The sequence below is a fragment of the Equus caballus genome, chromosome 4 (assembly GCF_041296265.1).
Source record: "Equus caballus isolate H_3958 breed thoroughbred chromosome 4, TB-T2T, whole genome shotgun sequence".
NCBI lineage: Eukaryota > Metazoa > Chordata > Mammalia > Perissodactyla > Equidae > Equus > Equus caballus.
The window spans coordinates 81795754-81819467 of NC_091687.1; the positions used below are offsets into that span (position 1 = coordinate 81795754).

Consider the following 23714-nt stretch of genomic DNA (forward strand, 5'->3'; position numbering starts at 1 on the left):
GAAATTTAAAAAACAAGACAGCATCCTTTTCCCACTCCTGCTCTTTCTCCTGGTTCTGTCACTGGTGTCTCCTCTGCTGCTCCAACTCGGTCATTCCTACAGGCTTTTCTGGCCACCAAAGGATAGCAGGACATCCAGAATGCCATTCTCCGCCCCCGCCTGAAAGCCAGTGGTCACAAGCCTGTGCTTTGTTCCACCCTGGTAGCATCCAGGTGGAATTTAAAATAGAATGGATGGGGACCCAGTTATGTAAAAAGTCACCTCTGGTCTTCTGTTGTATCATGGGAGTTAAGACCAGCTGGGGTGCTTCTGGTATCAGTTTCCAGTACATAAGTCTCTGTGATCTGCAGCAGAAATTCTTACAACAGGGCCCTTAGAAGTCTCGTCCTCTGATGGACTGCCAGAGGCGGACTCCAAGGCATATCTGGGAAGGCAGACTTTTTTGCTGAGTTTCCCAGGGACTGAGAGAAAACTACCAGAAGGAACAAGCTCTCCTGGGGTCTAGGCTAATAATTACAACTGTCCCGGGTGGGAGGTGGGATTTATTGCTGGCCACCTACTTATTTGGTTCAGTTGGCTCAGCTGGTCAGAGATGACCAGAGACAGAGATTCAGTCCCTCAGGAGAGCTCCTTTGAGTGAAATAAAAATGCCGAAAATCTGTTCCTTCCTGGCCTAAATCTCCTTTTCCAGATTATAGCTCAAAACACCTTACTCCCTGCTAGAAAAACGAGTTCAAATACATGCCCTCCTTGTGGAATCAAGAAGCTACAGATGCTTCAGCAACCTGTGCAAACTTGAAGCCATGTGGTGCTTTTCTTAACAGCATTAATTGAATTTTAGGTACCTGGGTTCATGAGATGACAAAACATCAGCTCCCACTTATGAACAATTAATGATACGAAATTTACAACATTGTGTAGATAGGCGCACCTGAAGCTTTAGAATAATATGTGATAACACAGTAAGCACCAGGTCATAATCTATTGGCCAGTCAACATTTTGTCCTCTCTCCAAATTACAGCATCAAAAATAATAAATAGGAAATGACCTTCCTGTTGGCTGCTAAAGAAATAAACAATTTGAAATGTGTAATTGTGCATATGTTTGGATTACCCATCATTGACTTTATTCACAACTCTAAATAGAGAGCATAATCCCCACTAATGATAGCAGAGATGAACCACTTTATATTAAGAAATATAAATTAGATTACAAAAGAGCTCCTCCCTTTCATATTCCAGGATAAATAAAATATCTGTAACTTCTTCTATCCTCTAAATAAAATTTCATATGATCTGAAAAGATTATATTTTAAAGTTCAACCATTTAAAAAGATTTCTGCAATTAAAATAATTCATTTTGACTGAAACCCAGAAGCAAAAGTGAAGCTGAAGATACAAGATGGGGGTCAAAAAACTCTAGCTTGGGCCACCTAGGAACTGGCCCCCTCTCTCAGATAGATAAGCTCTTGTCGATGGCTAAGGTTTCCTCCTCCTAGGAGTGGAAATCCACTAGCAAATGCAGTTTCTCCCCACCCCACCCCACCACTACATACCACCACCTACAACCACACACAACATCTCCCTCCCTCCAATCCTATGGGAACTCCAGTAAGAGATTCAGATCTGAAAGAGAGCTTTTGACAATTTTACTGGTGAGAAAATTGAGGCTCAAAGTTGAAATGAACTGCCCAAGACCAGAACCTGTTGACGGGAGCCCCAGTCACCCAGCTTAGCCCAGTGTTCTTTCCACTGCTCCTCCCAGCCCACAAAAAACAGACAGCAAAGCGGGGGGCAAGGGAAGGGCACTCACGCAGACCACCATCTGCCTCACCTCAGGGAGACCTCCTCAGGAGACCCACCCATTGTCATTTTTGTCTTCAAAGAACAGAACAACCCTTTTGACGAAGAGATCTGTGAACTGTGATATAAAGAACCATGAGATACAAAGAGAAATTTAGACCCTGAGGCCCAGTAACCTAGGATTTGGTCAGAAAAAAAAAATGTGGTTTTTAATTAGGTTATACTGCAGTATGTTGTGGTAGAACGAATAAGGCCTCTAAAATAAGATTGATTTTTGACTCTACTACTCACTAGCTGAGTGACCTTGAGGAAGTTTCTTAATCTCTCCAAATTCATTTCCTTATCTACAAAGCGAGTATCAATTTTGGGGGATTGAAATTTTGTGTGGAGAAAGAGAGAGAGAGGAGAGAGGCAGAGAGAGAATAAGAGTGAGAACTGGGGGCACAGAGGAGGGTCTCAGTGCGTGAAAGTTCACAATGTCTGACACAAAATATCCTTATTGAGCTGCATCAACTCCTGGAAATAAGACTCCTTTGTTTAGAGATCTGGTCAGAATGACCCCTCAAGGCTAAGACCATACAAAAGAGGTACACGACTACTCAGGCCCTGAAATTGGGTCTTCGATTAGAAAATGGTTGACCCAGTGGTCTTAGACTCTAAGAATAGGATTTTCTGGGTGTTCCTCTAAAGGCTTTATCTGGATGCCTGGCCAGGGCTGGATCTCTAGAGTAATAAAGAAAGTGACATTCAGAGGACTCCCTCTTGCAAACTAGATTATGAATCCTCCTATGTGTGTTCATGGCACACTACACTTCCCCCATTTGTCGCACTGTATTGTAATTGCCTGCTGACTTGTCTGTCTTGCCAACTAGACTGGGAACTCCACTGCCATTTCAGTTCAGTGCTATCCCCACTTTTCAACCCTCAATAGAGGCTCAATATATATCTTTAAGTAAAAAACATCCAAAAACTTCCTTAAAACATCTACCACCATTGGCCCTAAAATCAGTGTAAAGTATTAATGTTTTCCACATCCCCAATCTGAAACTGCTTTCTCCCCACTCCCTGCTTTCCCTGAAAAGGAAATCACTTCTCTAGTTTCAACATTTAGGCCACTTAGGTATCTGCTCAGGCTGTTCCTCATCATGTTAATCCATTCGATAAACTGTGTTCAAAACCAGGATCTCATGTACTGGGCCCAATGGCGGGGGTACCACAATGAATGCTCCATGATCCCTCCTGGAGAGGCTCACAGAATAAAGTGAGTTTGGATGAAGGCTCTGAGTTTCAGAGAGGCCACTAGCCATTAGCCAAAATATTTCTGGATCAGTAACTACACCCTATCATCAACTTGACTCTTTAAAAATTACAATGTGGCTTTAGGATCTGGTACATAGTGTTCAGTCAATAAATATTTGTTGGATAAGAGAATGAATGGGATAGGATGGGAAGTTCAGTGAGATTTTAGTGCTCTGGGCTGATATAGGAGATATGCAGCAAATAAAATCCTTTATTCAAGCATAAAGCAAGTAAAGCAAATCTTTTACTTGAGCAAGTCTAGATTTTGGCACCCACTAAACAGGTAGGTCCACTCTAGAGTTTACTAACATTTCAGAAGTCCTCTGAGGAGCAGGTTGATGCCTCTCAGAAACGTTTCCTGTCACCAACTGGATGAGGCAGGGCATTCTGATACCACAGCTCAGCGTGTCCCATTTGCCTTCAGACTTCTCCCTGAGATCTCCTAGCCAGCAAAAAGCCGGTTAACGAAACTTCCTAAACTGCCAGGCACCACAACACTCTGCTGCTCCCAAACTCTCCGGGCTTCGAAGAGTACCTCACTGGAATCTATACTCTCCTTCACTGATAATCTCAAATTATTTTGTTTTAGACTTGTCTTCATGGCTGGTTCCCCCTTAAGGGAAGGGGTCTTGTCTTTACAAATTCCCACAGTACCAGGCACACAAGTAGGTGTTTAATAAAGTAAGTTTTTACAGTTTGTCTTCAGTGTGTATCTAGCCCTGTCCAAGGTCTCTAGGAGAGCCATAAGGTGAACCGGGAGAAGGGTAAGGCCACCCCCTCGTCTATTCGGGAGCTCTGCAGACAGCTCTCACTCACGTTCCTTTTCTGTCCTCCATCTTCCGACGGTGATCTCAAGGACTGCAGAAAATAAGACAAACCGGGAAAACGAAATCATATATCACAATTTAAACATGGTAGATTAGATGCTAGGCTGGAACCTTCCCTTTCACCAAAAATAAATGCCAACCTAAATGACGACGATCTTAAGCCTGACAGGATTTCACCCGTCCTCTAAATTCTTCTGACGCGTTGAGACCTCAAGAAGGGTGTTGAAAGGTCAACTTGTTTGGTACCAACTCTGACTCAAAGATTACTGTCCTGTGAGGTGAAGGACAGGAAAGACACGGGGAAAGTGAGTTTTTCCAGCCGCTCCACCCGGAGGGCAATTAATCCAAATACGATTGGCGTGGGTGGAACTCAAACATCTCCCATTCAGCCCACGCCTTCACCCAGGGTTGCTAAAACAGAAGCGCTCCTATCAGTCTTGGGGTTGAATCAATACGTCTCACGCAGAGATCCGCTCTCAGGAGACTGTGACAGGAGGAAAGGTCAAGAACACACCCGGGTTTGACGCGCTGTCCAGGAGCAGCAGGCCCCGAGCGCCCCCCGCGGAGCCTGCTCTCAGCCAATGGGAGCTTGAGCTCCGGGGATGATGAGACGCGGGGCCGAGGCTGGGCCAATCAGGCTCCAAGAGCTGCCAGGGGGAGGAGATGGGAGGAGAGGCCGGGGGCGATGGAGACAGAGCTACATCAACAGAAGTTTCTCACCTTGGAATGCGAGGGACGCTCCCGCATCTCCTGCACACCTCCAACTGCGTGCAAGAGGAGGGCCCCAAGCTACTTTCTCCACCTCCTCACACTGCTCCCTGCAAGCCAGAAGGAGGCTGCTGAGAGTCCCTATCACTCCTGGCCGCCTTTTTATGTTGTCTGCAGGGGGAAAGAAGGCGAGGGACAACTTGGTGCTGGGAACTGACCTCTGGCCTGGCGGGCTTCTGGGAGGGGAGAGCAGAAGAGGAGTGACTGGGGCTGGGGGACTCCATGCGGGGGCCATGGACAGAGCGGCGCTCCTGGGACTGTCCCGCCTTTGCGCGCTGTGGGCAGCCCTGCTCGCGCTGTTCCCATGCGGAGCCCAAGGAAACTGGATGTGAGTATGGGGGCAGCAGGGGCTCATGGGGTGTGTGGCAAAAGGGGTGTCCAACCTCAGGGAACTTTCAGCTGAGGCGGGGGAGGAGGGGCGGGGACCCTAGGGAGGGTGACCTAATTTTCCGGAAAACATCTGGGATTGGGGAGGAGAGCAGGGGAGCGGCTTAGCCAGGGGCGGCCGTGTCTTACAGGTGGTTGGGCATCGCCTCCTTTGGGGTTCCGGAGAAGCTGGGCTGCGCCAACTTGCCGCTGAACAGCCGCCAGAAGGAGCTGTGCAAGAGGAAACCGTACCTGCTGCCGAGCATCCGAGAGGGCGCCCGGCTGGGCATTCAGGAGTGCAGGAACCAGTTCAGACACGAGAGGTGGAACTGCCGGGTTGCCGCCACCGCCCCGCCGGGCACCAGCCCCATCTTTGGCTACGAGCTGACCAGCGGTGAGTCCCAGGACCCTCCGGGCCAGCGCGGGACGGAGGGCTACAACTCCTCCAATTCCTGTAAATAAAGTAAATAGTGCTCGCGTGTCCCGTCGCTCTCTAAATCCCAACAAAGTTCTTTCCGTGGACGGGAATTGGGAGCGACGAAAGCCAGTCCCTGGGCGCAGGTGCAGTCCTGAAGTGGGGTGACTCCCCGGGTCCAGAGCGGGGCGCTTGGAGCTCTAGCTCTTCCTCCATCCGGCGGCGCCTGGCTGAGTTGGAGAAAAAGTCTAACACTCCACCCCGCCAACCCCTCGGACCTCGTAGCGCCCCCCTAAGTGGGTGACCAGCTGGAGAAACATGATGTCGGCAGCAGGGAATGCTGCTGCCGCATCTGCTTTGATTTAAGCAGCTCTGCTGTTCACCGAGCCCTGGACAAGTGGCTAATTGCAGCTAAGCCCCACGTTTGTTGGCTCCTGGGAGCACCGGGTAGACAGAATAAAGGGGATTTCAAAAGGGACTGTCCTGGACAGCCCAACGTGCGGCTCACGGGAGCACGACTCCTTTGGCTCTCCCCTCGGTGCTCTGGTCCTTCTCTCTCTTCCCTACTTTGCGCACACTCGCAGCGCGGGAAGCTGCAGGAAACTGTCCCACTTCCACGTGCCTAGTGATTTGGTAAGAATAAAGGTACAGGGAACCACGATTGTTCCAGGAATATCAGCAAATTCAAAGAATTTTAGGAGGTGGGCGATGAAAGATTCGTTGTTTTCACATTTATTTCCGTTCTGCCTCCACCTTTGACCTTTCCCCACCCGGTCCCGGCACACACCACCGCCAAAGCGTTGCGTTTGCCCCGCTGAGTTTTGGCCGGCACACCCTTCCGAAGGAGCCCTGACCCCCTGCCGGAAAAAAAAAAAAAAAGATACGTTCTTCACAGTTGCTGAAATGCAGAGGCATCGGCTGTTGAAAAGGTTTATTGGACAACCGGCGCGAAACTGTTTCTGCTCCAATCTAAACATCGCTAAAGAAAAAAAAAGTCGCCTGCTGAATCTCTTCTAGTCCATTTTATTAATGTTTTAATGCGACTTTAAGTTTTCAAAGATTTTAGCTAGAACTCTATTGCAGGTGTGCTAAATACTTATTCAACAGTTTTCCATAACTTTTTTTTTCTTTGCTGGTGACATTTCAATTATCTTTCATTGCCTTTGAGGATTAGCTAATACTTTATAAAGTATTCAATTGTTTCATGTTAATATCAGTGATTGTTATCACGATAGCCTAGAAAAAGAAAAATATTGATCCTTGATGTGTAAGTAAACTGTAACACTTTTACTAATTGCTGTGGTCTTTGCTTACTTTTAATTTACATTCTGACTCATATTATTTATACACACAAAGTCACAGCAATTTTTTCATGTTTTGTGAGAACACATTTTAAATTTAAAAAGAAAGGTAATCTAGACTCCTTCGGGCATTGTATTACCATTTACAACATCCATGCAAAGGATTTTAAATTCAACGTGTACTTATTGAACTTTTATTGTCTATTAAGCGCTGTGCTGAGCTAGGTGTTTAAAATTTTAAAAGTAAACAAATAATTTTCAGGTATGAGGACAGTTTATGACATACAATGTAAGGAAATCCCCTCAAGTGGGATATTGAAAATTGGTGTTGGTTTTCTAAAAGACTAGATCAATATGAAATTGTCTTTTCTAAATATGCACTCATTAAAGCATCCATTGTAAGCAATTGAATAATTGCTTCCCTGGTAAGAAGATAAGTAGGAGGCTTTGTTATTAACATAAACAGCCAGAGGTAAGGCTCTTTCATTTAGCAATTTATGTTTTATTCTAGGCACCAAGGAAACAGCATTTATTTATGCTGTGATGGCTGCAGGCCTGGTGCATTCTGTGACCAGGTCATGCAGTGCAGGCAACATGACGGAGTGTTCCTGTGATACCACCTTGCAGAATGGCGGCTCAGCCAGTGAAGGCTGGCACTGGGGGGGCTGCTCTGATGATGTGCAATATGGCATGTGGTTCAGCAGAAAGTTCCTAGATGTCCCCAACAAAAACACCACGGGAAAAGAAAGCAAAATACTGTTAGCAATGAACCTACATAACAATGAAGCTGGAAGGCAGGTATGTATTAGAAAATGGAATAGAAAACCAGTGCCTCTAGGTAAATAATACCAGGATTATACATCTGGATGAATCTGTCCAAATGGTTTAAAAAGCACACAGTTGCAGTCTCCTTCTCTCTCTATATATAATTCTCTCTCTCTGTATACATGTGTGTGTTTATTATATATGTATAACAGCAAATATATTCAATAGACAATATAGGTATTTTTCATGAGCTTGTACTGTCCACATAGATTTAGTTTAAGTTCTCTATCTGTGAGTTGAATCTTGTTATAAAATGTATTTGTGATTGTATAATTTGAATACCTGAAAGACTAATTATAAAATAATAGATGTACAAGTGTCTCTTGGGTCATTTGGTTCCACCTCTTAGCTGGTTAGCGGTGGAGCCAGAATAAGATCTACGGTATCTACCTTTCTAACAGGACTGAATTAAATTTTATTTCCTCAGATTTGAGTTTTGATTATTTTTTTAAATCTATTTTTTACTGAGCGATGGCTCCTAAACATGTTATCAGTTTTGTCCTTACTTTCTCTAGGAAACATTCTTGAACACATTAGGTATATACAACTCAACTAATATTTTGTGTAAAACAAAGTTTTTCTAAGGGAAGTAGTTATTTTATTTTAAAGCAATGTAGATTCATTGTAAAAATTGAGGAATACAGATAAAGGTAAAGAAGCTATAGAGATTAAATGTATGGATATTTTAAAACACAGATATTAGAGATTGAGGGGGAGACAAATTTGAAGAACCACCATCTAATTAACTTCTTTTATGAATTCTGGATTTTTAATACTAAGTTTTCTTAAAAGGAAATAACTTTGAAGCTTAATTTAACTTTCATATGTTTACCTTAATGAATATTGACACAACAAAGTTTGAGTTCTACAACAATGGTTAAATTGCTTGGCTATTCATAGTGACTTTCCTAAAACAGTTAAAACATTTTTTACGAATACGTATTTTCTATGTTATAACGATCTTTTCGGGACAGGAATATCAGCATATATCCTATATTATTGTAAATATCCAGTAACTTATAAAGGTCCGAATGTAGTCACTGCAATCTGTTGCATTCTCCTGAAGTAAATTAAAACAAGTTGCAGTATCTCTCAGGAATATTTATAGTATATGTTGCATTTGTTTTACATTTTTGGAAAGTAAATAAATGGAACCCATTCAGAATAGTTGCAAGTTTCAGCCAGTTTTCTTTACTTAACCACTTTGGTTTAAAATACAAAAGCACAAAACTCAATAAATATCAACCTAACACTTCAAATTCAAATTTGAATTTTCAATTCAATCTGAATATGGATTAAAAATAGCAAAATAGAAAACAGGAAAGTCAGTAAATAGCTGTGCTTAGCTTTTTGTACTTTTGTTTAGAAATTTTAAAAGTTAATTTATCTCACTAAAATAACTCTTGCCCAAGATAATAGTTATGCACATGTCTCTTCTCCTTAAATTTTTACTTTTAAAAAAATTAAATAAATGAGTTTTTGCTTCAATTTCAATATTATCCAATAAAGGAATTTTTATTATTTCTCACATATTAATATAAAAGAGGCTAAATGTAGTTAGCATATGTTCTTTAACACTCTAGAGTCAAACTAGGAAAAACATCAAGATAAGTCAAATTAACATATTTAAAAATAAGAAAACAATTAAATGAATATTTATTATCAATTTAGACTTTAAGTCTTTTTTAGCCTTTATTTAAATAATTTGGTAGAAATTTAAAAATTTTTAACCGGAAAACAAAACTCGGAAATTCATGTTATGATTAATTCTCTTGAATAAAGTCATCTGTGAACTTATGAAAAACCCTAAAATGTGTTTTTTATATTAGTAATATTAGGCAGATATTTAGTTTTATTCCATCTCGTGTGTTTCAAATTAGGTAGCAATATTTGCCTCTGTAACTATTAACTTTGATCTTAAACTGTTATTGATATTCTGATTTTATTAAAAACATACAACTATTCAGCATTAATTTTAATCCACTGTTTGTTGGCAGAAAACAATCTCCTCAGATTACTGAGGTTTTTGCTATTATTCTAATTATGCAGAAAATAATGCAGCCTATGTATTTATACACATTTTGTTTAAATTTCAGAATTTTCTGTGCTGAATCTTTTTTTCACATTGGTCTAGATGGAATCTTAAAATATTACAAAATATTACCTGAGTAGTTTGAGGGTACCACACTGGTGTTTTTGTTGGTCTTTTCTCATGAACTATTACAATTCAAAGAATTTTTGTATTTTTCTTTCCATTGGTGGCCAAAAAAAAGAAAAACCACCATCACCACCACAACAACAAAAGCCAACCAGGTTTCCAGGTTATTATCTAATATGGAAGAACAAGCAACTCCATTTTAAATATTGGCAATTCGAATTTTAATCTAATAGGCACATTCTTCTGAGTGAAGTTCAAGGTCTGCATCCAACTGAGGTTGATTTTCCTCGTCTCAAAATCCCAAACTCAAAATATAGGAAAGCGTTCAGAGAAATGTGGGTACTGGCGCTTAGTAGTGCTATGAGCAGGATGGATGATTTTCTAACCGCTGACCTTAAATACTCTGATTCCCACTTGGTTTCTGACACCATTCCTAAAGTTATGACTCCAAGAATAATGTTGCTGAATGCTGATTGGATAACAGAATGATGTGATGTCTTCCAGGGGCAGAACTTCTGGGAATAATGTGACTTGGAATATTTATGGGTATTTCTTTTGGTGTGCTTAAAATATTTCCATTCTCCCCATGTCCACCTCATAAACTTTCAAGTTTCTCTACCCCATAATTTGTTTTATGATGAGTAACTCAAAAAAGTGGGAAGGGCCCAACCCCAAATTTTCATTGACCTGTTTTGAGAATATTTATAAGTACTTAAACAACACATGAGTGTTTTGCTTTTCAGCAGGTTCAAATATATTTTTAGACAAAAAGGGACAAAATGGGTCAGAGGAATAGGAATGTAGTCATTCAACCTTATGTCACGGTTTTCATAAAAACTTAAACAGATCATCTGATAGTTGACAAAATGAAATGCTCGTCACAAAACGTTCCACAACAGTTTTTTGGTCATTTCTGTAAAGTTTGGATAAAGCAATATACTGGAAAACAATCACTGCCTGCTGTGTTACCTCTGAGAAAAACTGTGGGACCAATCACTCCTTAGACAGACTCCTTAGACTTAAATTAAGTATTAATGATACGTCTTTCCTACTTCGCTTTATTAGAAATTTATCAAACCAAAACTTAACACAAGGAGCCCGTAGATTAAATGCTACCCTCCTAATTGCTCTCCCATAGTTTAAAAATACCCACCCAAATGTGCACATCTGTTTGCAATAGTTAACAAAACATTCCTCTGTTAATATCGTTATAAACCTTAACAACTCAACTGGAGTAGAGAAAGGAATTTTCTCATAACCACACACAACTCACTTGGTTGCCATTCTCTTTCCCTGTTAGCAGAAAATGACTGTGCTATCGCTGTAGTCAGAATGGCTATTTGACGTTAATTAAGAATCCTAGCTGAAAAGCTTCAGACTATACTTTTTTCTGGAGTGTTCATGCAATATCCTTAAATATGCTTGCATTTTTCACTTTCATTTTTCTCTGTTCTACTGAAATTATTCTGGTGCATATAAAGACCTTATGTCATATATCTCCAACTTTCCTTATGTACGACAAGTGTCTTAATCGTGTTGTTTATTTTTCCGTAAAATTGGAGTAATAAGTGCTACTGCTACCTACTATGTGCAAGGCATTTCTTCCTATAAAACTAAATCAAATGAAATAATTTATGAAAATGTGTTCTAAGAAGCACTAAGCTCTACAGAGTTAAACTGTGTGTGTGCGCGTGCGTGCGTGTGTGTGCGTGTGTGTGTGTGTGTGTGTATCTGCCCTTGAACTCTGCATTTCATCAGCTTCTCCTAGTAGTGATTATATTGCTTTATTTTCATCCCTATTTGTCCAGGTTTCTTCCTTGGAGTATTATGGGGTTATAATCATTTAAATTGCATGTGAAGTTATTGGGATTCTTCTCCTTGAAATTTATTTGTCTTTCTATCCTAGAATATATATATATATCCTATATATATACATATATATATATATATGATAAAAATACTATTTCTTTTCTTGTACTTATTGTTAAGGACAAAAAGGTAATGGGATTGAAAGGTAATAGAATAAAACTTCTTAAAAATATCATCCCTGAAAAGTTGTAGTTAACTCCAGCTATTTAAAAGTTGCTAGTTTTCTGTGGCAGGAAAATCTCCCCAAAATTCTGATACAAATTCAGCAGGTGATGTCATGGGATTGAAAAAGGATGTCTTCTTATCCTTCTGACCTGTGAAGTAGCGTATCACTCTTGTGGACTAACACGGTTGTGGGCTGAGAAATCAGAGGAGAACCCAGCCGGATCAAGCTCTCTTGCTACCATTGACCTTCAGGCAGTGACTCTTTTGTTTAAAAAGGTGGTTTTTATTACTTTCTCCGGATTCAGGTTACCAGTAGAGGATGAGTTAAAGTGTTCAAAGGAGCTTGACTAACTATTCAATAAGCATTTGGTGAGCATATACTGTCCTCCATGCTCTGCAAATTGGCAACACCATACTGGATGTCTGAATTGGTTAGTAAAAGAAACACTTGGCTCCTCCGTTAAGATCCTGAGTGAGGGGCAGCTTTAAATCACTAAGTGATGACTGTGAGGAATGTTGATCAGGTTTAAACACATAAACATACATTTTTAGATTTTTTCCTTTCTTTCGACAGCTTGTTTTGTTATTACCCAGCATTGATCAAGTTATCTTTTTCTTATATCCTTTGGGCACTTACAATCTGAACAAAACTAGGCAGATTATATTAATATGAATATCTCTTTGCCTGGAGACGTTTTAAAGAATTGTGAGTATCCAACGCATAAATTTAACCAAATAAGCTTGTGTGCCATACTTTATAAAATGCTTTCAGGTCATTGAAAGGTACCTTTTGCCCGAGTTAATAAGACATAGACATATCTACTCTCTTCTCAGTTTTATGCATTGAAAAAGTGCTGTATTCTATAAAGGACAGGGTTTAAATATTATTCTGTTTATTATTTTAAGCGCTAAGAAGAAGTATCAAATACTGTAAAAATTAATACCATATGCTCTCATTCAATGTTGCAAATATTATAAATTGTTTGAAATATTCTGTCTCAATCAATAGTTGAGAAACTTTAGTTAATTTATTAGGATATGTAACATTCCGCAAACGTGTCAATGTCAGGTTTGGTACAAAATAGCAAAGTATAAACCTCTGTCATTTTATAGTTTTGATAAGAACTGTAAGTGGAATTTAAGCTGTGAGATTTTCCCCTTTTTTGGTGAGATTACACACATAATTTACAAGTTATTGAATGGATAGATCAGTTTTTCATTTTACTCAGCATGTTGACAGAATGTCAACTCTACAGCTAGTCCAAAGGATTTGTTAATCTGCTCTGCCATCCTCTGGGGATTGAAGGAAGCTGTGCTGACCAGTCTGGTATGTAAGAGATTAAGACCCTAAAACTTTTGAAATCTCTATATTGTTTTTCAGCTGTGAGCCCCATTGAAATTTTATGTCAACTCTTATTGTACTTTCTTCTTCAGAGAAAAGGGGCATTTATTTCGACCTTAATATGTGTCAGGCTCTTATGGAGATATGTAATTTCCTTTAATTCCTCAGTTTGAATAAACTAAACTCAGCATTTTGAATTGAGAAATTACATAAATATTATCCCTTTTCTGTGTTAGGGTGGTGCTACTGATCCATCAAGGATAGGACATATGTTTTGAGTTAAGTTTCCAGAGAAGGCAAAGAATTTGCTGGGAGCAGCCACAATCTCCAGCTCCTTCTCCTTTTGACCAACTTAAGTTGATTAGTCAGGGTTTCTCATGTGGTCTGTGACCAGGGGATGGCATGTCCCCCCAAGTCCCCGGGAATGTAACTGACTTTTACAGCGATCTAACCTGAGAACTCTCTGTTCAGTAGATCTCATCCTTGGATGTCCATTGGAATCATCTGCGCAGCTTTGTACAAGTACCATTGCCTGGACCCCACCTCCACCAATTAAATCAGTCTCAGGGGTTTCAGCTTTGGTTATCTGTAAAGTTCCACAGAAGTTCCCATGCACTACGTGAGCTGAGGATGATTACTCTGTCAGTGCTTCTCAAATTTTAATGTGCACACAAGTCACCTGAGGCTCTTATTAACATGCTGTGCCTAAGAGTCACCTGAGGATCTTTTTAAAATGCAGATTCAGATTCTGTAGGTCTGGAGTGGGGCCTGAGAGTCTGCCTTTCTCACAAATGATGCTGATGCTGCTGGTCCATGAACCACACTCTCAGTGGCAAGGTGCTAAATAGTCTCAGGAACATGGAGACCTGCGTGAACATCCTGCCACATTCAAAATTAAAGAGGAGATTAGAAATAAAAGTAGTTTCCCTTCGCTGTCTCAGACAATCTCTGATAACAATATTAGCCTGGTCCACTACTTTAAATTAGACTTGGCAAAGTTTTCTCTGCAGGATCAAGCAAAGGACAAAATATTTGAACCCAGGCAATCTTAAAGGTCCTTTATGTTCAAAACCATCATTTTTACACAGGAAGAAACAGACCCAGAAAGTTAAGTGATTAGTTTAGTCATCCTTCTGTTGTTGAGTAAAACACTTCATGAAGGATATTTAACATAAATCATTGTTGTTTTCAGGCTGTCGCCAAGTTGATGTCAGTAGACTGCCGCTGCCACGGAGTTTCCGGTTCCTGTGCTGTGAAAACATGCTGGAAAACCATGTCTTCTTTTGAAAAGATTGGCCATTTGTTGAAGGATAAATATGAAAACAGTGTGCAAATCTCAGACAAAATAAAGAGGAAAATGCGCAGGAGAGAAAAAGATCAGAGGAAAATACCCATCCACAAGGAGGATCTGTTCTACATTAATAAGTCTCCCAATTACTGTGTAGAGGATAAGAAACTAGGGATCCCAGGGACACAAGGCAGAGAATGCAACCGTACGTCGGAGGGTGCAGATGGCTGCAACCTCCTCTGCTGTGGCCGAGGCTACAACACCCACGTGGTCAGGCATGTGGAGAGGTGTGAGTGCAAGTTTATCTGGTGCTGCTATGTCCGCTGCAGGAGGTGTGAAAGCATGACTGACGTCCACACTTGCAAGTAACCACTGCATCCAGCCTTGGGCAACACTCCTTGGTGACATACAGCGGGGTTGCCATCCAGAGGATGCCTCTCCTGTGCACTCCTGTGTCGGAATTCTCCAATCCTTGGGCCACTCTCAGAGTTCTCTTTACCTGGTCGATGTCCAGTCACACACTGAGCATGTGGATTTCTTGGGATTCTAAAGTTGAAAAGATCTGGGTTCATCTTTTGGTGGTTTGGAGAAAATATATTGACATACAAGAAAGATGATTTGTCTTAGTTTAAGGAAGAAAGGATAGGAAAGAGCCTTCATGCCAGAAACCTGGTCCATAGTCAGGATAAGAGCCTTGAGTATGGAACTCAGCTATGGAACTCATGGGTGAATATAGTCATTTTTAAAAGACACTTCTTATAGCAGCAAGGAGCAGTAAACATGAATCTCATTTATTCTTCTAGCATTTCATATGAAGAAATCATACTGTTAGTGCGTAGAAACAGAAGGTGTTGAAAAGGTAACGGAAGTGGTGGGTGCTTATTTACCCTTTCATGCATTTCAAAAAAAGGCAATTAAAAAGAATCTTCTTAAGTGATACGATATCCCTAAAAATGTTTGTTAGAGATCTTTGGTGACAAAGGAAAGAATCAAAATGTAAAAAGTAAAACGTATGATTTAGATTTTAAGTGGCTTTTAACTATGAGAATTTATCTAGAAAAAACATCAGTAAGGTATATAGCAATCTTTGATCTTTGGCTTCATACTTTAATCATAGACCAGTTTCTACTATTAAAGGCCCAGCTCTGAAATACTGGGTGAAGAAGGGATCCTGGAAACATGTGGGAAAATTAGAGATAAAAATATAAAGGGCTCTCATACATTGTAAGGAAAAGCACCCTTTAAAGGTGTAAAGACAGTATTTTGTACAATATTTTGCTAAAAAATTTTTATATTTTGTAAATACAGTATTTAAGTTATATGATATATATAAAAACTTAAGACATTTATTGCCAAAGCCCAAGAGCTAAGACAATAATTTTCTCAGAAATAATATTAGCTTGTTTCTTTTCATACTATTATCTCTTTTTATACATTGAAAAAGAAGTTAATTGAGCAGTTAGTTATATGGATGTGTATTTCTCGCCAAAATGACAGTTTTATATGTTATAGATTTAAATATGCTACAAAATATTGAGAACTGTGTTATTTCAGCAGTCAGATTAGTTGAATTCTGTTTTTAATTAGTTATGTTTAACTTGTAAGGTTATTATAATAAATTATACAGTAAAAGTCTTAACTGGGAAAAAGAATCTAAATCAGAATAATGATCAATTTGTGGATTTGATATCCTGGCTATTTATTGTATTGTACGTAATGCTGCATTTCCATGTGAATGTTGAATGGTCTCTCTTGCTTTAGTATTCATGCATGTATCTTCATCATATTTTACAAAGTTCCTGGTGAAAATTACAAGGCTATATTTAAGGTTGTATTTTAATGTAAATGCTTATGTTTTTTATGAATTGTTAAATATTTCAGTATTACATAGAAAAAATAGATTTTCTAAGTTCAGAATGGACAAAGAAAGAATATCCTTTTTCTTATAAGAAGCTAAAGAAATGTTCCCCTGACCACCAGGTCTCATTTTATTTCCTTTCAATTTTATTTACGAAGGTAGAGTGATAATTTGTGAAAAAGAGCAAACCCGTGGAAAATGTCTCCAGCCTAATACTAAAATTAAAGCTGAACATTTATCCGTGATCCTTAAAGTTTAAAAACATTATTATTTACTGAATGAGAGACTCAGAAATGACAAATGAACAAATATAGTACCTATTTAAAAGAGTGGTTTACCTTTCTTTTGCATCCACTGATTAGAATAATCTGAAAAATAGACATTTTAGTGGCTTTTTTTCCAGAGTAAATCTATTTTATCTGCATTGACAATAAGCACTCTTTTTTAAAAGATGTAGACTGTAGTTCCCACTAACGACGAGTTTCTTCTGTTAACTGGAAGACTTTTTATAATTACCTTACCAACCGATTGTGAGAATCAGACAGTCTCTAATTCACAAATACCCAATTACTCTTCAGCCATTGGTTAAAAACACTGATGCCAACTCAGGCTCTCCTCTGGCTTGCCTGAGCAGGAACTCCTAACTCCCAAGCTGTGTCTTTGGGTTCTTCTTCTCCTTCTCCTCTGTGGCATCACCATGGTAGCCATCCTTGAATTTCTCACCTACCTGTTTCACCGGCTGACAACCTGGCTTTAGCCCATTTCCTTCCCACTCCCCATCATGGTAGATGTAGCCCATGGTGCTCCTGGGAATACAAGTTCTGGAGCCCAAATATCCCTATCCAGGCTAGGCTATTTTGCCTGTGTTGTTTAGGGCTCTTTATGTTGCAAATAACAAAAAATGCAATCCAGGCTGACAAACTTTAAAGGAAATGTATTGACTCAATACTTGAAAAGTCCAGAGTTGTGACTGGTTCAGGGGAAGCTTGATCCAAAAGCTCACACTATGTTCCCAGAGCTCAGGTCTCTCCATATCCAGCCTAAAGAGGTTGGCTTCTGTGGTGGTGTCTTCTGCTTCAGGCTCCACACGGCACTATGCCACCACCTCCCCCCAAGCCCCCACCCCCAGCAGCTCCAGGCTCTCTGCTTTTCTTAGCAACATGGCTGCCACCCTTCCCTACCAGACCTCACATTCTCCTACCACACCTCACATTCTCCTACCACTCATTCTAAGGAAACAGAGAGAGGTACTGTTTTGAGTTGCTCACACAAGGGAGAGGGAAAATTTTTCTTTCTCAGAATTCCCAGCAAAGGTCATCATTGGCTCTGATTGGTTAGTGTGCCCCCCAATCAGAATGGCCATTGGAGGTTGGGGTGGGCTGATAAATACACTGATCTTAAGGCAATCAAGACCCATGTGGGAACTGACAGTGGGGTTCATTCCAACTAAACCCAGGCAGCTTGAGAATAGGAAAGAGGTGAGTCCATAGAGAAAAATCAGGGTGTTATGTTACCATTAAAAGGTACCCTATGCTGGGCAGCACAGACAGTGGATGCCCTCAATTCTAGTGATGTGTTTAGGAAACAGCTTTCTGGTATCACATGGGTCAGGCTCAGAACCAGACAAAGCACTGTGGCTACAAAATTCCTTGATTTGTTTAAATGCCCTTGATGATGTTAAAAGGGAATGGGAGGTACTTCAGTATATTCTTTTTCAACTTAGGAGCTCATCTTTTTTGTAAATTTGGAACTGCCTAATACAGGCAATGATGATTGTCTTGAAATAAAATCAAGAAAAACATATCAAATGGCATTATCTGTAACCTCTAGATAAGGAAGTTGGCTAATTAAAGTATTTCCCTGATAGTAGGACTTTACAGAAAATTAAAAACACTTTCATTTTTTTGAATTTATACAATTGCATTATTTCCTTATTTATGGTCTGGATGACAGTAGTTTGTTGTTGTTGTTTTTTTTAAGAAACTATGATAGTTATATTAAGAATAACAATGGAATTTAATTATATGTTAGATGCCATGAATCTATTTTGCAGCTTTGTAATTTTTTTTTAAAAGATTTTATTTTTCCTTCTTTTCCCTAAAGCCCCCCAGTACATAGTTGTGTAATTTTAGTTGTGGGTCCTTCTAGTTGTGGCATGTGGGATGCTGCCTCAGCATGGCTTGATGAGCGGTGCTAGGTCCTCACCCAGGATCCAAACCTGCGAAACCCTGGGCCGCCAAAGCGGAACGGGTGAACTTAACCACTCGGCCATGGGGCCAGTCCCTGCAGCTTTGTAATCTTGATATTCACAGTAAATATTGTAGAAACACACTTTAATTTTCCAAAGTACTGTCAGTTCTGATACGTTTGGTTTTACTTGGTTTAAAATGTGGAAGCAGAAAAATTTTCCATCAAAATGTTTATTTAAAGGCAATTTGGTGAGTTGCTGGTACTTTTTACATTACCTCCCAAAGGCCATCAAAGACTAAGGAACTAAACCAATCATTTGGAGCCAGTCAGTTAGTTATCCAGAACACTGTAATCCTCTTAGCTGACTTGAGGGAAGAAAAATTCAAATCATATCTCCAGGAACCATGGATATTCCTCAAGACAAGCCTTTCTTAAGGAAAGCTGGCTAAGATGCCGTGGTTGGTTTTTTTTTTAAATTTCAGTTTCACTATAGACCAGATGTAATAAGTCATAACATTTCTTGAAGTAGGATGATGAAGTAAGGTGAGAAGGACAGATGCATATGGCACAGCGAGAAGGGGAACACAGTGGTACACCAGGGACTCATTTCCTTTGAAAAAGAAAACAACATTAGTAAACACTTAGACAGCACTTACTATGTACCAGACATTGTTCTAAGTAAATTGTATGTATTAAGACATTTAACCCTCACAATAACCTCATAAAGTAGGTCTCATTATTGTGGTCCTCATTTTACAGATGAGGAAACTGATACAGTAATCGTGAGTTAAGTAAGCAGCCCAAGGTCATGCAGAACGGACTGCTTCAGAGTCTGTGCCCTTAATCATCATATCATTATTGTGCGCCTCACAGCATCACAATAGTCCGTATGCTGAGTTTACAGTATACCATTTAAAGAGTTTGGGGGATTTATAAATAAGTGAAAATCACAGGATGTTCCTTCATGATTAGTTATATAAACTTGGTTGAGGAACAGGAGTGAAGTGATGGAAGATCTGAGATCTTAGAATTCACCATGAAATAAAATACACTGCCTGTTGATTTCTGAGCTCGAAGTGATTTAAACTGCCTGCGATTTTAGATCTCAATGCGGCTAACAGCTGGGTTATGCAAGAATCTAACAATCATTCCAAAAGGAAGTGACTAGGGGTAAAGATCAAACTAATTGAGTGTGACAGTAAATAAATACTTACATCCTCTTTATTGTTGTGCTTACAGCCAATTGTTACATAAAGTGTTATTTTTAATAGATGGATGAAACTTACCATTGGAAATGGTTTACATTCACATCCAAAGAAAAACCACGAGAGATGGTTTACACGATTAAAACCTCTTGAAACAAAATCATGCTAGAAAAAACAGCCTCTCCCGCTGATTGTAAAGGGAAGGAATAATAAATGTGGACCAAGGCAACACAAACTAAAGTTTCACATGTGACTTTTTAATTTGCAGAATAAGTGAAAGCATCTGATTGGTTGGTGAGAATTGGAAAAGCAGGATGAGTGCTGCTTGCTTCCCTCTGTCTAACTGCTCAGGGTGATTCACCTCCACGAGGCCGAGGAGCCTTCCCTCGGCATGCCAGAAACAACCCAACACCCGGAATCATGGCCCCCATCCTCCTGCCATGGACAGCAAAGACAAAGGAAGAGTGGCTCCTTGTAGCCCCCAATCACTCTGATAAAAGAGGAAGATCACCAAATTTAACTGTACCTTTAAACGTACCTCGAACTCTTCATTACCCAAGGAAAGGTGTAAATATATAAAATGTAAGTCAATAATTACCTATTTACTTCTAGTACATAATCCCTACTTTTAAAATAAGTTTTAAAAATGTTTTTGTCAGTTATTTTTATTTTTTCCCCCAGCTTTATTGAGATATAACTGACATACAACATTGTGTAAGTTTAAAGTCCTACCCATTGTAATTGCTTCATCTCAGACTCCCCAGCAAACAACCAATTTTTGCTCCTCACAGGCTCTAAGCAAAGCAAGAAATGGCACAGGGACAACTGAAAAAGGGAATGTGATAAATCCGCTTTAACATGCCCTCTATTTAATGGGTGCAGGCTAAATAATTTTACAAGCTTGAAGATAAATTCTGTTATTCCGAATGAGAAATTCTCTCCTTTGATGGCTTGAACACTTTTTCTTCCTCCAAACGCCCAATTTATCATTTCTTGGGACTCTACACTTTAAAATTTGTTGACTAAGTATAGGACACAATCTCCACATTTCATTTGCCACAACTCCTGTAACTGCGCCCAGGTCCCACACCCCCAGTGCGTGGAATTCTAAGGAGCTCCTCCAACCAGAGTATTTCCATAATAGAATTTTAACACCTCCTTGCTAGGTGTTAACAGTTCCACAAGAATTGGCTTTCAACCTCATTCCCTGGGTCAAAAGTTTCGTCTTTCTATAGGAGTCAAGGAACAAGCTAATTTACTGATCTTAAACCTCAGGTCCTCTCCCTAAGGGAAAACAGAAAATCATTTAGAGTATGTTCTTTGCCCCTTGGTAAGGAGCACATGGGACATAAGGCCCAGGGCTCACTCCGCACACCTAAGGAAACTCTCACCAATCGACTCTCCCACTTCTTCGACCCAGGGCTTCCCCCAGAGGACCACTACTCTCAGGGACTACTGCTTTCTCCACGAACTGAACATATTTCTAATTACAGCTCTTAGCATCATTTGCTTTTAAATCTCTCCTCTGCTCAGAGCTTGACCTTGCAAGACATTCTCCTTGAAGTTCATTTCTGCTTTTGTCAAATAAAGCACAGAGTACCTCTCTAATCGGGCTCCCAATACACAGGGGTATACAGAAGCCAATTAGCAACTTGGTCATTTTATTCCAGATACAGAAGGCAAAGGCTTGGCAGGGAATTCAGTGGCCCCAGTATTGAGCTTGTTCAACTGGTCCTGTCACATCCAAGCAGTAGCAACAGCACTGTGGACAAGCAGGACTGCACTGGCATGCATAACACATTGTTGAAAATGTTTGGAAGTCAAATTTATAAGTTTCAAATAATAGACTTACTGTTATTAAAAAAGTGCTGATCCCAGAAAGCAATAAAATGTCTTAAAATTCTCATTCAAGATTCCTCTCTTGCCCAGGCAATCTTGCTGGTGGGTAAGAACCTTCACAGGACCTGTGAGCAAGAAGCAAAAGCTGGTGTGCAAGAGGGTGCCAGCTGAGCCCCAGCATCTCCTGTGACCTGACAGCTGTCCCACCCTGTCCTGCAGCAAGAGTTGAGTGGATAGTTAGGAAGTTACTAGAAACAGGGATCAAGGTCTATTGTCCCATGTCCTCCCAGACTGGGGCTTCAGCAGAGGATTTCCCTTTTGTTTTCAAGGTTTTGTTTATTTTTTGTGGTGAGGAAGATTGGCCCTGAGCTAACATCTGTTGCCAATCTTCCTTTTTTTTTTCCCTCCTCAAAGCTCCAGTACATAGTTGTATATCCTATTTGTAGGTCATTCTAGTTCTACATGGGATGCAGCCACAGCATGGCTTGATGAGCGGTGTGTAGGTCTGTGCCCAGGATCCAAACCCAGGGCTGTGGAGCACACGAACTTAACCACTTGGCCACAGGGTCAGCCCCCAGAGGGCTCTCCTTGAGGGTCTTCAACCAGCTGCTGCCCAGAAAGGAATCAGAAAACACTCCTGGCCTCTGGCTGAAGTCACATACTTTCCCTACAGGTGGGCCAGCAAGTAAAACTATAACATGTGATCATCTGAAATGCTAGCTGTCTGGAGATACACCGAAGCTTGAATTCTACACATGAAAGGGAGTCTGGTGTCAGTGTGGACTGAGGGAAAGCGTAGGTGGTATATAGTCAGAGGCTGGGAGGTCAAGCAGAACCTCAGGTGAATAGCTGCTTCCCCTCCCATGACCTTATTGCCTGAGTCATTTAATGGTTCCCGTTAGGCTTGGCATCTTAGTCCATTCGGGCTACTGTAACAAAACACCATAGACTGGGTGGCCTATAAACAACAGAAATTTATTCCCCACTGTTCTGGAGACTGGGAAGTCAAGGTCAAGGTGTCAGCAGATTTGGTATGTGGTGAGGGCCTGCTTCCTGGTTCACAGATGGCCATCTTCTTGCTGTGTCCTCCCAGGGCAGAAGAGGCCAGAGAGCTCTCTGGGGTCTCTTTTATAAGAGGACTAATCCCATTCAGCAGGGCTCTACCCTCATGACCTAATCACCTCCCAAAGGCCCCACCTCAAAATACCATCACCTTGGGGATTAGGTTTCAACATAAGAATGTGAGGGGGACACAAACAATGAGACTGTAGCACTTGGTATGATGGGATCAAAAAGCTAAAGAGTCAGACAACTTTTCTCTTGGGCTAAAACATTACTAGCCTGCAAGAGACATAGTCAACACTAACAGAAATACTGTTGCACTGAATGAGTAGTTTGTGCCACGCATTTTGCTAGGCACCAAAACCACATGGTATTATCCCTATTTCACAGGTGAAGACATTGACTTTCTCAAGGTCCTCATGTGATCGACAGTGCAACTGAGACATAGACTCAGGCAGGTCTGTACTCTTAACCAGTATCCTACACTGTTCCCTCTCTACACAATTCTCTCCCCTTTAAGATTTCAGGCCCCTTTTCTATCAAATGAAACAAATATGGGCTGATTATATGGAACATTAGGAGCTCACAGGTTCATAAACCAATTTGCCATAATCAAAGGGAATATCTTTTACCAACTTAGCATCAACTTGTTCTTTCCATATTTTTTTCTTTTTTTGAGGAAGATTAGCCCTGAGCTAACTACTGCCAATCCCCCTCTTTTTGCTGAGGAAGACTGGCCCTGAGCTAACATCCATGCCCATCTTCCTCTACTTTATGTGTGGGGACGCCTACTACAGCATGGCTTTTTACCAAGCGGTACCATGTCTGTACCCGGGATCCGAACCGGCGAACTCCGGGCCGCCAAGAAGTAGAATGTGCGAACTTAACCACTGCGCCAGTGGGCCGGCCCTTCTTTCCATATTTAATACACTCCAGTGGTGGGCATAATTTATGCACAGCTGAAGAGTGAGGTTAGTAATGTCAGCAAGTCACCCCTGTGAACTAGCTGTCCTGGGAAGACTGTCTTCCTTGTGTTGTTTGCTTATAAACTGCCCATGGAACAAACCCAAGAGAAATCTCTCTTCTGTCTCAAAGGGCTGGCCAGTCCCTTTTCCTTTCTGACCACTTCTAGAA

The 23714-nt window shown here is 40.6% G+C and overlaps 1 protein-coding gene across 1 annotated transcript; it reads left to right on the plus strand.

Moving 5' to 3' along the window:
• Positions 1 to 4570: 4570 nt before the first annotated feature.
• Positions 4571 to 18197, plus strand: WNT16 (Wnt family member 16). The gene is made up of 4 exons (XM_001917229.6): positions 4571 to 5025; positions 5216 to 5457; positions 7291 to 7577; positions 14331 to 18197. Exons 1-4 carry the CDS (start codon positions 4802 to 4804, stop codon positions 14793 to 14795), a joined length of 1218 nt encoding a protein of 405 aa, XP_001917264.4. The 5' UTR covers positions 4571 to 4801; the 3' UTR covers positions 14796 to 18197.
• The last annotated feature ends 5517 nt before the right edge of the window (positions 18198 to 23714 follow it).

Coding starts and splice junctions, on each gene's coding strand:
- WNT16 (XM_001917229.6), top strand. CDS start 4,802: ATGTTGTCTGCAGGGGGAAAGAAGGCGAGGGACAACTTGGTGCTGGGA. Junction 5,458..7,290: donor TGGCTACGAGCTGACCAGCG/GTGAGTCCCAGG, acceptor GTTTTATTCTAG/GCACCAAGGAAACAGCATTT. Junction 7,578..14,330: donor ACAATGAAGCTGGAAGGCAG/GTATGTATTAGA, acceptor TGTTGTTTTCAG/GCTGTCGCCAAGTTGATGTC.